Source organism: Lepisosteus oculatus, chromosome 11, assembly GCF_040954835.1.
Source record: "Lepisosteus oculatus isolate fLepOcu1 chromosome 11, fLepOcu1.hap2, whole genome shotgun sequence".
NCBI classification, from domain to species: Eukaryota; Metazoa; Chordata; class Actinopteri; order Semionotiformes; family Lepisosteidae; genus Lepisosteus; species Lepisosteus oculatus.
Window position 1 is genome coordinate 21,497,887 of NC_090706.1, and position 12,874 is coordinate 21,510,760.

The 12,874-nt window shown below is 41.9% G+C and overlaps 1 protein-coding gene across 1 annotated transcript in view; it reads left to right on the forward strand.

The window, feature by feature from the left end:
• LOC102685527 (adhesion G protein-coupled receptor E2-like) overlaps positions 1-12,874 on the forward strand; it is a 79,069-nt gene that overhangs the window by 50,776 nt on the left and 15,419 nt on the right. The window contains exons 6-11 of the mRNA XM_069195755.1: positions 616-747; positions 1,687-1,727; positions 3,448-3,758; positions 4,031-4,354; positions 4,926-5,100; positions 9,191-9,339. Coding sequence (XP_069051856.1) covers positions 616-747; positions 1,687-1,727; positions 3,448-3,758; positions 4,031-4,354; positions 4,926-5,100; positions 9,191-9,339 — 1,132 coding nt within the window. The remainder of the gene's footprint in view (positions 1-615; positions 748-1,686; positions 1,728-3,447; positions 3,759-4,030; positions 4,355-4,925; positions 5,101-9,190; positions 9,340-12,874) is intronic.

The following is a 12,874-nucleotide window of genomic DNA, read 5'->3' on the forward strand; positions in this document are numbered from 1 at the left end:
CCTTTACACAGCTTGGTAACATCAAGATTTCCATGGTTACAAGGAATTTGTCAGGGTGTATGGTTTCGATCATGTTAAGAACAATTAGCTATTAAGAGAAGTTGTGGTTATCTGTCTGCTTAGAATTCCAGAGATCATAGTACCTGCCCTCCCTTACACCTTGAGATAAGATAATATTTCAGAGATAATCAAAATTCCACAGGATTAACCAGGAGTTTCATCAGCACCCTCTTGTATGTTGCTTCATAACCTGAGAGACATAAAATTAAAAACTGCCTGAAAGTAGGCAGGTCTGTCCAGTCTGTTAACACTACCTTATTCTCTCTGCATGTGTCTACTGTAATTGTACATTGAGATATAAAAACACATAACTGATAATCCCAATTTAAATTGATATACAATATCTATATATAAACTATAATAATTTGAAAAGGTACATTTTGAGTTCTTGCCATTGTATCGGATGATACTGACAGACAAAATAGAAAATTATCCTGTAAAATTGCAATAGTACAATTTTGCTTTTTAGCTGGTATGTACAGTAAACAACATGTACTAAGCAGATAAATGGATCATAGCCCACAGTGGTTAAAAGATTATCTGTATCTGTTGTAGATGTTAATGAGTGTGAAGAGGATCAAGGAATCTGTGGCAGCAATGCGACCTGTAGGAACACAGATGGCAGCTACAGGTGTGACTGTCACCTAGGGTTCAGCAACAGGGGAAATTCCACAGGACACTGCTCAGGTGAGGACTGAAAAATGCTGATGGATAGAGAAAATGTGACTTGATGTGATTGTGTTCATAAAGCTCAATGAGTATATACAGTAGTCTGAGGCATTAGGAACCATGTGTCAGTGCTGTCTACAGGAGTAGAGGAACATTTTATTTTATCTTAGTTTTAGGATTTCATTTAAAAAGGTGTGGATCTTTTGTTATTACCATAGAAATAAAAACAAAACTAAACAAAACACAAGCCACTATTATTTAAGCTTCTTTGCACCTCTGCCAATTTTAATTGATAATCTAATAAATAATAATCAAATCTGATCCTATTTAAAATTTTTATGATCATCATCAAGAGCATATATATTATAATCATATGATGGCACATGGAATATGTGATTTATGTGCTTTGTTGTTAAAACCTACAAAACAGAATTTTAAATATTATTTACTGCTTTTAATATAAATATTCAACTCTGATATTGAAAAAGAAAATGCTTTGTAATCAAAGTTCAAGTAAATACAATATGCAGAATGAATCTAGCTCTGATTAAATGGAAAAGGTATTTAAAAAAAACACAGCCACAGTTTGTAATTGACTGCTGAATGAACCTACAGCAACTTAGGATCCTGATGCACCCTGATGAGAAGACAGCTGAAAAACTGGGGAGAGCTGATGGTAGGCAGCAGTGCAGTGTAGAGTGGAATTAATTACCTGTCTGAGAACAATACTAAGTACTTCAAGTGGTGTTGACAACCCTTCTGACAATTTTGCCATGGAAATGGGCAGTTTGTATAATTGATTCGGTGATTGAACAACGTCCGTGGTGATACAGGAACTTGAAACAGTACTTATGGGCGCAAGCATTAAATTATTTTCACAACAGAAATGAAGAATGCAAAAATAAAACTAAAATCTATAAAAAATATTCTAAATTGAAATGTTTAATTTCTTTGCAGGATTTCAAAAAGTTACAGACTGTACAGCACTTTTAAAAGAGGTAAGTTCTAATGCAATGTGGAATGAAATTAAATGTTAATTTGTTATTAATAAGTCATATTCCACACTGTACACCTGTATTGAGACTGTTATGACACAGCAAGGCACTGCAGACAGCAGTGGAGAAGTACAGGCTGAACAGTGAGATCAGGGGCTATAATGCTGCTGTGTGCAGCAGATGACTGTGGAGGGCTATTGGCCAGAACCCAAGTGTGTGAGTTTGTGGCTTTTCAGGTAATTTCAGAAATGAAAGAGAAGGCTCAGCCAGAGATTGCTGGAAGCAGCCAAAGGCTCATCAGAGTGGAGTGACGTAGAAAAAAAGCACTGAATGTCTGGAAGCACCCCAAGGTGAACGATGCAAGCTCTCATAAGCTAAATGTCAGGATCAGTCAAATACAAAATGAACTGATCCTCATAGAGAGCTCAATGTCAGAGCAATTCCAGAGTGGTGTGTTGGGAATAATAGCTTGGAAGGCTAAACCAAGAGGCATCCAGCATGAGTCCTCAGCTCCATGAGAAATCTGTTATAACTGAGACACAATACATTTGGAAGTTACACTTTTCCGAATTGTGTTTTAAGTATTTTCTGGATCTACTCCAGAGTATTGGTCACACTAAACAAGCTGTATTCTATGCTTGAGAATTGTGTCATGGATAGTGCCAGCTAGTAGACCCAGACAAGATCCCCCGGTCCCCCTGCAGCACAGATCGTTGTAGCGCCTCTGCTGTACCCCCGCCTGAGTCAGGCGGCTTCAGGCGAAGCTGTGTACTCGCAGCATCCACTGCTGCAGCTCCCACTCGTAATCCAGCCCGGCTGGCTGTGCCAGTACTCCTCCTGACGGCGAATCAAATCCTAAATCCACTGGGGTGCGCAGTTCCCGGCCTAGCATGAGCAAGGCCGGGGTGCACCCGGTGGACTCCTGCACAGCAGTCCGGTAGGCCCAGAGGGTGTGGGGTAAGTGGCGGTTCCAGTCCCACTGTGGCCGGTTGAGTGGAGAGGGTCCGGTTAAAACACTCCACCAACCCGTCGCTCTGGGGATGCAGCGAGGTGGTCTGCGTTTTCTAAATCCCCAGGTGCTGGCACACCACAATGAACACCCGGGACTCGACAAACATCCTCTCCTGCAGGGTGTTGGCTACGGTGGATGCGCTCTGATCTAGGAGGGCGTAGGCCTCGGGCCACTTCATAAAATAATCCATCGCCACCAGGACGAAGCAGCTGCCCACCTCGGTGCACAGAAATGGGCCAAGCACATCCACCCCCACCCCTCCATGGGTGCCCCCACTTGATGTTGCTGGAGGGGCGTCCTTAAGCGCCCAGGAGGATCCTTCTGGGCAACGCAAACTGCACAAATCCGGCAGAACTGTTACACATACCGGTGACATAAACCACAATAAAAGTGGCCCTGGAGTCGCTGCAGGGTTTTCGCGGAGCCGAAGTGCCCCACGCCCGGCTGGCCGTGCACCACTTGGAGAACCACAAACTGTCAACTTACCTTGCCGCTGGAGGGCACCTGCCACCCCTGGCGCAGCACCCCGTCCCTCACTTCCAAGGCCTCCCACAGTGTGCAGAGTGCATTCACGGACTTGGGATGAGGGGCGAGCTCCTCCCGCACGGGCTGGGTCCCTGCCGCCTTCCAGCGGAGCACCAGCCCGTTGTCAGTGTCTGCCTCCTGCTGCTGCATCAGGTCTGACAGGCCCCCACCAAATGGCCCGCTCAGGGATGTGGCCGCGGCGCTCACTTCCCCCTCGCCACGGGCAGCCTCCTCGTGCTGGTCCCATTTTCGCATTTTCCGGGGTTGAGCCTCAACCCAGCCCGCCGGATGCAAGCCAACACTAAATGCATGTTTGCCAGGGCCTGCTCGAAATCCCAGGCATGCATGAGGAAATCGTACACCATGCACTCGCTCCGGGGAACCGAAGCCAGCACTTGCTCCATCATCCGCTCAAACGTTGCCGGGGCATTACACAGTCCAAAAGGCATGACTGTGAACTGCCAGAGCCCTTTGCCAATGGAGAAGGCCATCTTTGGGTGAGCTTCGGGGGCAAGCAGAACCTGCCAGTAACCGCAGCAGAGATCGAGCGAGCTGAACCAGGTTGACCCGGAAATGTAGTCCAGCACATCATCCATCCAGGGCAGTAGATAGCAGTCTTTCCGGGTGACCTCGTTCGGCTTCTTGTAGTCTACACAAAACCTCCACGAGCTGTCCTTCTTCCGGACTAAAACAACCGGGGAAGACCACGGACTCGTGGACGGCTCGATCACTCCCGCTTCAGCCATCTCCCGAACTTTCTCCTCCTCAGCCGCCCGCTTGACGTAGGCCAGCTGCCAGGGCGGAACACGAATGGGCTGCGCATCCCCGGTGTTGATCCCGTGCTGTATGAGAGCCTTGCTGGTGCAGTCCTCATCCCTCGCCACGAACAGATCCTCGCTCTTGGCAAGGAGAGACCGCAGCCTCCGTTGCTGGTCTCGAGTGAGGCCCTCGCTGCTACGCTGCAGCAGCTCCCCCACAGCATGCCTTATCTCACCGTTGCTCTTGGCCCCTGCATTCTGGAGTCAGCTCTGGTACGCTCGGCTCCAATAGGCCCCGACGATGCCCGCCGCTGCTGCCACCACTTCCCGCTCTGGTCAGCCCGCGCGCCCCGGACACCTCCTGCCCCGCCCGCCGCGAGATGGATTAGTTCCCCCTGCCCCACCAACTCTCGCCGGCCCAAGTCAAGGCAACCACCTACCTGCTGCAACCATACAGTCCTTGCAAATTGGAGCGAGGTAGAAGGGGTGTTTCACCCTCGCAGCCCCAAACTGCACGGTGATCGCCCACTTGCCGAAGACCTCTGTGCACTGCCCCGTCACTGTCCTCAGGCGCAGGCTGGTCGTTTCCCATTCTGGGGGTCCTGCTGCCTCAGTGCCCGGCAGGCCGCAGCAGGGTGATGGTCAAACTGGTGTCGACGAGGGCCTGGCAGGGAAGAAATAAGCCCCGGCTGTGGCCAACCCTTCCCACGGCAGCAGACGGGATGAAGTGCTGCTTCTGCCTTTCTGGAGTGGGGGTAGCGTCATTCAAGGGCGGCCTTCCCCCCTTTAGGTCACCCCGCTCCCATTTCCCAACGGCCTCCAGAGTCCCTGGGCGATGTGCCCCCTCTCCCCCCTGCGTCACCGTGCTGGCCGTCTCCTCCTGCCCATCTGATTCCCTGTGCGCAGCCTCCACTGCCCGGCAGGGAGCACCCCTCTGTTGGTGCCCACCGGTCTCCTCGAATATGGCATCAGCCTGCACAGCCAGAGCCAGGGTCTGCTCCAAGGACACTGGTGGGGCCAACATCACCTCAGTCGGCACAATGGCCCGGAAGAATGCCTGGACCTCCTCCAGGAGAGTAGGGTAGGGTAGAATAGGGTGCTGCTCTCTGGGTACCGTGGGTTTTCTTCATATGTCTGATATGATTTCCTCTCACAGTCCAAAACATATTGGTAGGTTAATTGGCTTACGGGAAAACTGGCCCTGGTGTGTGTGTGTTTGTGTCTGGTTGTCCTGTGATGGACTGGTGCTATGTACAGGGTGTATTCTGCCTTGTGTCCGTTGCTTGCTGGGATAGGTTCTAAATCTTCTTTACTGAATATAAGAGATTAGAAAATGGATGGAAGAAAAGGCACTGTGTGGATGGAACCATACACAGTGTTAGAAACCCACTCAGGATAAATTATTTTATAGTGCTGGCTTAAGGAAACACACTATTGCACATCAGTATCTATACCTAGTTAGTTATTTAAACAAATTGCCTCTAAATATAAACATCTTAAGATGCTGGCTCTGTGGATCAGCATCAGCTATGTTTGCCCACTCCTTCAATTTATGTGCATCCAACACACAGTTCAATGCTAGCAACTACACAAAACGTAAAATACAATCCACATTTCAGTATCTACAGATGCAGCCATTCAAAATGCATAGTACAACCCCGTAGCACTCGAAATTACCCACAGCTCATCGCGTTGTACCGTGGTACGTGATTTGGCTGGAAAAAAACCCAATAGGTTTAATATCTTTACTGTGCATGTTTTAATCCACTTATTATTGAATATTTATATGGACATTTAGACATTTTAGTAGCTGAGCACAAAAAGAAGAGGAGCATAATGCGTCTGAAGGTCATAAACGATATGAATTTGGGAACATAAACATATTATGTAAACTGTATATGGCTGGTATTGGTAGTTTAAAATAATACACACTAGTATTCCACTTTTTTCCTAAACATTTTAAGCATCAAAGCATTTCATTCTGTTACATACTGTGGTTATTTTGTAACAGTTTTATGTGCTCCTTCTGACTATATTAGGATTATATACTTTGTAAAAAGTTATAATGTTTTAACATTTTCTAAAAATACTTACACTCGTTATCACAGTAAAAAACGCATACTTTTTAGAATTTGATTAATAGGGAATATATAATATGGAATTGATATAAATATATTCATATACTGTAGCTCAAAATGTTACAGTAGTACACTTTCTTTGGAAATGTCTGGATCAGTTTATCTTATCCCCATGTGATTGCGTGTTGGGTATAATGGCTTAGGCATGTGCCTTACATGCCTGAGGTCAGGGGTTTGAGCCCAGCTGTCACCATGTGTTTTCTTTTAACAAATAAACATTTCTTTGAAAAACTAAAATAGCAAATATTATGGACACTATACTGACATTTTTAATATTTCTAAATATAATATAAGCTAAGTGATTTATTAATAACAACAAATCATTTCAAAATGCTACTGTACTGCCACTACAGTATAGCTTGTGGGAAATACATTTATTTGACCTGCAGCAAAGTTTAACTCATTCAGAGTGCCCTACATTCTTTCTTCACAAAATTCTTTAAGTTAAACAAATGAAGCAAGAAGGGTTATTTTTACAATTGGGACTCTGAAATTCTGACTGATTTAATTCCCCTCATTTAGCTGAAATGGATAACGAAATAATGCAGTAGTTACAGTAAGGGAACAAGTAATCATTTTATTCCATGCTGAAAAGAGAAGAGATAAAACACAACATTTCGGCTGTGAAGCCTTCTTCAGGTGTGAGCTATTACCCTATTACAGTACTTGTTCCTTTGCAGATTATGCATGCTGACGCAGTCACCCACCTGAAGTAGTTACAGTACATGTATTGCAAGGCGCTGTTTTAATTAACAGACACTCCGACTCAAACCTGTGTTGTACAGTGATATAGACATGGATTATGTCATCCCCGTTAAACAATGTGCTTATCGCACAAATCCTGCTAAACTAAAAGTTAGACACAAGAAGAGTATTATTGGACAATGTTGTGAGGCTCTAGCAGAATTTATTTGTTAACTGAAGAGTTAGAGGAGACTCAATGTATATCGCCTCTTTTTACACTTGTAAAAATGAACATTCCAAAGTTTATGCGGCACGGAAGATATTATGAATAATGTATAGTAGCGCTTTCGGGCTCACGTGGGTATGCACTCTACACCCCTGGAGGATCGAACCCGGGACTCCGGTGTCACTTAACAGGGTGAAAAAATAATAAAAATGCCAATGTTAACGTCATATTTACAATTTGTTGAAAATAAAAATGTAAAGTTCTCTAAAGCTTTCTCAGTCATGTACGTGAATTCACCTAGGGAGCTGTGTAAGCATGCGTAGGCAGCAAAAGATCAGCTAAACAGGGAAGAAAACACTATCAGAGAAAACAATGTTTCAGGTGTGAAGAATACAGATCCCCAATTCAATTGCATCCTAAATGTGAGACATAGGGTTTGCCTGATCTGTCTGCTGCTAAAAGCGGACAGATCAACTAAACAGGGAAGAAAACAATTATCTTCTGTCTGCTGCTGAGGCTGGGAGAGAAAATCATGCCGGGCTTTTCAATAGAATTGCATTAACTTGCTAATGCGTCTATCACATTTCCTGACATATTGTGTTAATTTTCAGTATTTAATATTGTGTTCGATTCAAGGAAAGAAACATTTCCCAGATATTAGCTCATCAGTATAATACACTTTTATCTGTGCCATTTGTTGGGACAGACAACTTACTGCACTCTAGCTTTGGTAAGGAGATGTACTATGGCCAAAATCAACACCAAATCTCACACCAAATAATGAAAATGAAAAGAAACGGGAAGTCAACGTGAGACATTGTACGGCATTTGTCTTCCATGCACATCTTTGTTTGTGAAAGCACAGTGAGACGACATTATAAAGGGGAGAGGAGGGAAAGAGAATCTAAACCAAGGACGATGCAAAGGTAAATAACTTTTTAAAAATGTTTTATTACATGTGAATACAACAACACACTATTTTTATAAAAAACTAACTGTTGATCTCTTTTTTTTCCAAGTCCTGTTGTGCAAGCCATTGACAAACTGACGGATGAAAATGATGAGCTATCAGCAGTGCAAGTTCAAAGATGTGGACTGACCTCGGTGCAAGCGTGACTCCAACATCAATAAGAAGAGTGCACAGAAAGCTTGGATGGAGATATAAAAAAACCAACACATGCCGCATGATAAGGGTAAAAAATAAAGAGGAAAGGCTCATGCAAGCGCTTCAATGGATTGAACAGGGAGAGGCATTTCATTATGTACTTTTCACAGATGCATTTGTTCTGTCTTGCATTGTCAGCTTGTGAATCAATAAAAGCATGTTTAATGCATTTGCAATTTTAATCAAAATGGGGGTAATACTGTACTTTCCAAAGAAAGTGTACTACTGTGATAATTTGAGCTACAGTATATGAATATAATTATATCGTTATCAATTTCTTTAGATACACGATTCCATATTATATTCCCTATTAATCAAATTCTAAAATGTATGCATTTTTACTGCGATAACGAGCGTAACTATTCTCAGAAAAGGTTAAAACATTACACATTTTTACAAAGTATATAAACTTAATATAATCAGAAGGAGCACGTAAAAACTTTTCCAAAATAACCACAGTATGTAACAAAATGAAAGACTTTGATGCTTAACGTGTTTAGGAAAAAAGTGGAATACTGGTGTGCATTTTTTATTTAAACTACCAATACCAGCCATATACATATACAGTTTACATAATATGTTTATGTTCCTTAATTAATATAGGTTATGACCAATCTCCTTGAAACTAAAGCGGATCCCAGGTGCAAGTGACTTCATAACGCATTATAGAAGGCATTATGATATATTTTTATGCATCAGTTGAAGCCTCATGACTAAAAAAAAACAGGATTCACTTTTTTCTGTCTCTCTCAACCGCTGCTATTCAGGCTCAGAATGGTTAAAAATGGCAACAGGTCAGACAGGCAGAGGGAAGGGGAAGGGGTGAAACTGTTACCTGTCCTGGATAAAGCGGATAGAAAACAGGTGGATTTACACCCGTGAAAAACATTCCAATTTTAATGAGATATGGAAGATATTATTCATAATAAATGACCTTGGACGGTCTTTAAACTGAAAATGTATTTATCCGCAATTCCATATTACATATAGTATGATTGGAAACAAATACGTGATCGGATCAACAAAATGCTTTGAAGAAAGAGGCGCTCTTTTCCTCTGGTTTAACAGTCTCTGCAGCAACAAAACAATCAGTTTAAACAAGAGAGTGTGGTGTTACTTTTTGTCAATGAAAAAATAAAGTATTTTCTGTCGCAACAGTTAAACTGATGCAGACAGTTACAAAGGAAGTGGACCACGGTAATACTTTGAGCTTACAGCCTGTCCAAGGTCAGTCATTATTAATACTATTAGTAATATCTTCCGTAAAGACTTTGATGCATAAAATATTTATGTATAATTAAAATATTTATGATGAAGGTGCAAGGTTGTGTACTTTTCTCCAACTGAGCAATCTTGCTTTTATAAAATATATACCAACTTTTTTAATGTTTAATAATTAACATGCTGTAATACACAGTTTAAAATTATTAAAAGTCCAAAGAGTATATAACTTTAATTCTTAATTGGAAAAAGATTGTCCCTCAGCAGTGACCAGGATTCAAAACCGGGTGTTTTCTGGTGATAGCTCAAATGCTGTACATGAGACGTTAAGCTTTATTAGCTCCACCTGGTGGTTCTACAAGCAGTGTTTTCAGTGTGAGCACAGCATGGTGTTTTCTGTGTGTTTGCCAGTTCAGTTTTTCATAGTAGTTTTTTTTCTTTTACAGGTACCAGCAAGCTCTATAGAGAAGTGTTTATCAGATTTATTTTCAAGCAAAAACATAACCAGTTATGAGCCCAAGGTCTGTAACATTTTTTTGTGTATTGTGTTAGGGAATGACAAATCTTGAAATGTCCCGTTCATCATTTTGTGAACTTCAAATGTGTTTTGAAATAAATATTTTACAGTGGTGTGCATTTTTTAATATTAATAATTTTTTCCTTTTCTGATTTCAGAAAATTGTTGGAGCTATAAGCTCTTTTCTGAATCAAAGTGTGCTTCAGACTAATTTGACTGTGCATGCGAGGTCAATAGCTGGGGAAATGTGTCTGAATGCCATCGAGAGTATACATCTGCCTGTGCCTAAAGACTCTTATAAATTAATTAAGAACAACGAGAGCTCACATAATCTAGGTATGAAAATCAGTCAAGTGTTGCATCCATTTCCAGTTCAACTATAAAATTATTGCAAAACCTCTTATAACCTGTAGCTGTAGGCATGTAAATGTATGACAAATTGCTGCTCAGGTAGTGTCTTAATTTTAAATGTCACAGAAAATAATGATACAACATCAGAAATCTCTGGATGCTATCCAGAGTACTATGTACATGCTGATATTTTGAATTCCTGCATGATGCTCTGAATTGTTGTGTAGAGTATTTAATTATTTCAGATCTTAATTAATCATTTCTTGTTTATCTGGGATGTTGTACTGTTAGCACACAATAATTTGCAACTTCCTGATACCAAGATGTATACCTACAGGACCCACATCTCTGTTTGGTTCAGATTGCAATATGTGAGATATTCGCCATTCCTTGCCTCCTTTCCTTGCTGTATACATTATATACTGTATAATTTTGTAATAGACAGGCCCCACCCCACTGGGTGCACTTGTTGTGGTCTTGTATGTACTGTACATGATCTTTTCACTCTCATTTACGCTAACACTTTTTTAACTTTCATACTCTTAACACCTCACTGCCTCCAAAAAAGATAAAAAGCTATATTTTTTTCTCATCACCTCCACATCAACTCATAGTATGCCAGACACCATTGGTTGCCAGATAGCCAGCAACAAGACAGGCAACTCCTACTACTCTTCTTACAAAGAACCAGGTTCTGAAGCTGCACTTTCTGCTCTCTGGTCTATTCCTCAGGTACACTTGTCTGTCACATACAGTAGGGACATTCAGTAACAGGTCAAAATCTAATCTCGCACTTCTGTTCTCTTATATATAATTACTTGCTGGGTGCTCACACCTGTATGTTTCTCTTTTCTGACAACTGGCATTTTGGTCTTCTCTCATGCTTGGCATTTTTAGGACCTTGTTGTCAAGCAGCAGCCACTGGTAAACTGTGCAGCAGCATGATGATTGGTGAAGCACATGTCTGAGTGTAATGCTAATGATGTTATAATAAAAAAAGCGAATGGTAGGATCAGAAAGTACTGTATAAGGGAAATCTGATGCAGTCAGGAAAAAAAGACCATCTGTAAGGACCTGTCTGAGAAAACCAAGCAAGGCTCCCAGGTAAAAAATAACAGGTGAGAGGCTGATGAGCTGACACTGTAAAAATGAGTAAAAATGGAAAAATTAAAAAAGGAAAAACAAAAAAACAAGGAAAAAATTACAAAGGGAAAAGAGGGAAAAAATTGGGACTTGAAGGGGAATCTGCTGTATTGCTGCACAGGAAAAAATTGAATTGAATTTTCTACCAAAGAGAAGCGACTGCTCGCACGATAGTTGAGGCTTTAATGACACACTAATAATACAGAACTTCTAGATGACTACAGTAAATAAGGCATCTCAATTACCATGTTTGGGAGCTAGATCAGGAACCTCATTGAAAAAGTGCTGGTTGAATTGAAAGGCATTGCGATCTTATTTAAATGGCAAGCTGAGAACATGTGGGAATGTTGCTGTTGCCAGGGTCAACAGCAGGTCTCGAATTGGTCCCAGCCCATGCATTACTCTTATACATTTGCCTCTTACAAATCAGGACCAGAGTCACTTTCTCGCATCTTCTAGAACAAGCAGCTCCTCACCCTGAATTTCTCTATGGACAACTAATAGCCCTGTTCCATGATGATGCCATGCTGATTGCTCTATTCTTTCAGTTCTTCTAATGTCATTAACCCTGCCTGCAACTTCATTCTTTTTTCATCTCATATTCCCATTCACTCTTCTCTCTCCCTTCCCCCTTTTTGGTCAACTGTCCAACGCAGCCTTTATTCATTGCTTAGTATTTTCCCTATCCCCATCCTCCTTTTTACAGTCCCTGTAAGACCTCTCACAGTGACTGATAATCATTCTACCCAGAGGGTGCAAGTGCAAAGCATCATTCTGGTTTCAGGCCTCCTAGTACACAACCTTCACCATCCCTGGTGCCCACACACCGGTTATGATTCTAGCTGTTAATTTAATGGGTACACCCTAACCACTGGTGCTTGATTGGTGTGGTGTCAGCTCTCAACTCTTTCCTCTCCCAAAACTTCCACTTACAAATGAACTGATATTACCTATTGTTTTGGGGTTTCAACTTTGTTCATCCTCAACCATTTATTCCCAGCAATCATCAGCAATTGGCAACTCACTACCTACTGTATACCCTCCTACTTCTGTGCCAGCACAGTTCTCCTCAGGCTGCTCTTCAAAGTCACTGCAGTCTTCTGTTGCTCACTACAGGGTTTCAGTCTCAAGCTTACTAAGACAGAAGTAATGTACTTCCATCTGTCTGCTGACATACATTCTATCACATGCATTGTATGCGCTTCTCATTTACTTCTTTATCCATCAGTTTTCATTTAAATGTATTTTTCATTTAAATGCATATTTAAAATTACTCTATCACACAAAACTCAAGCTTGTATCATATTCGTTTCTCATTCATTCTATGCTATGTGCACTTTATTCTTGGTTCCTGCAATAACCCTGCCAAACTGACTCATGTTTAAAAAAATATGTGTTGGGGTTATGACA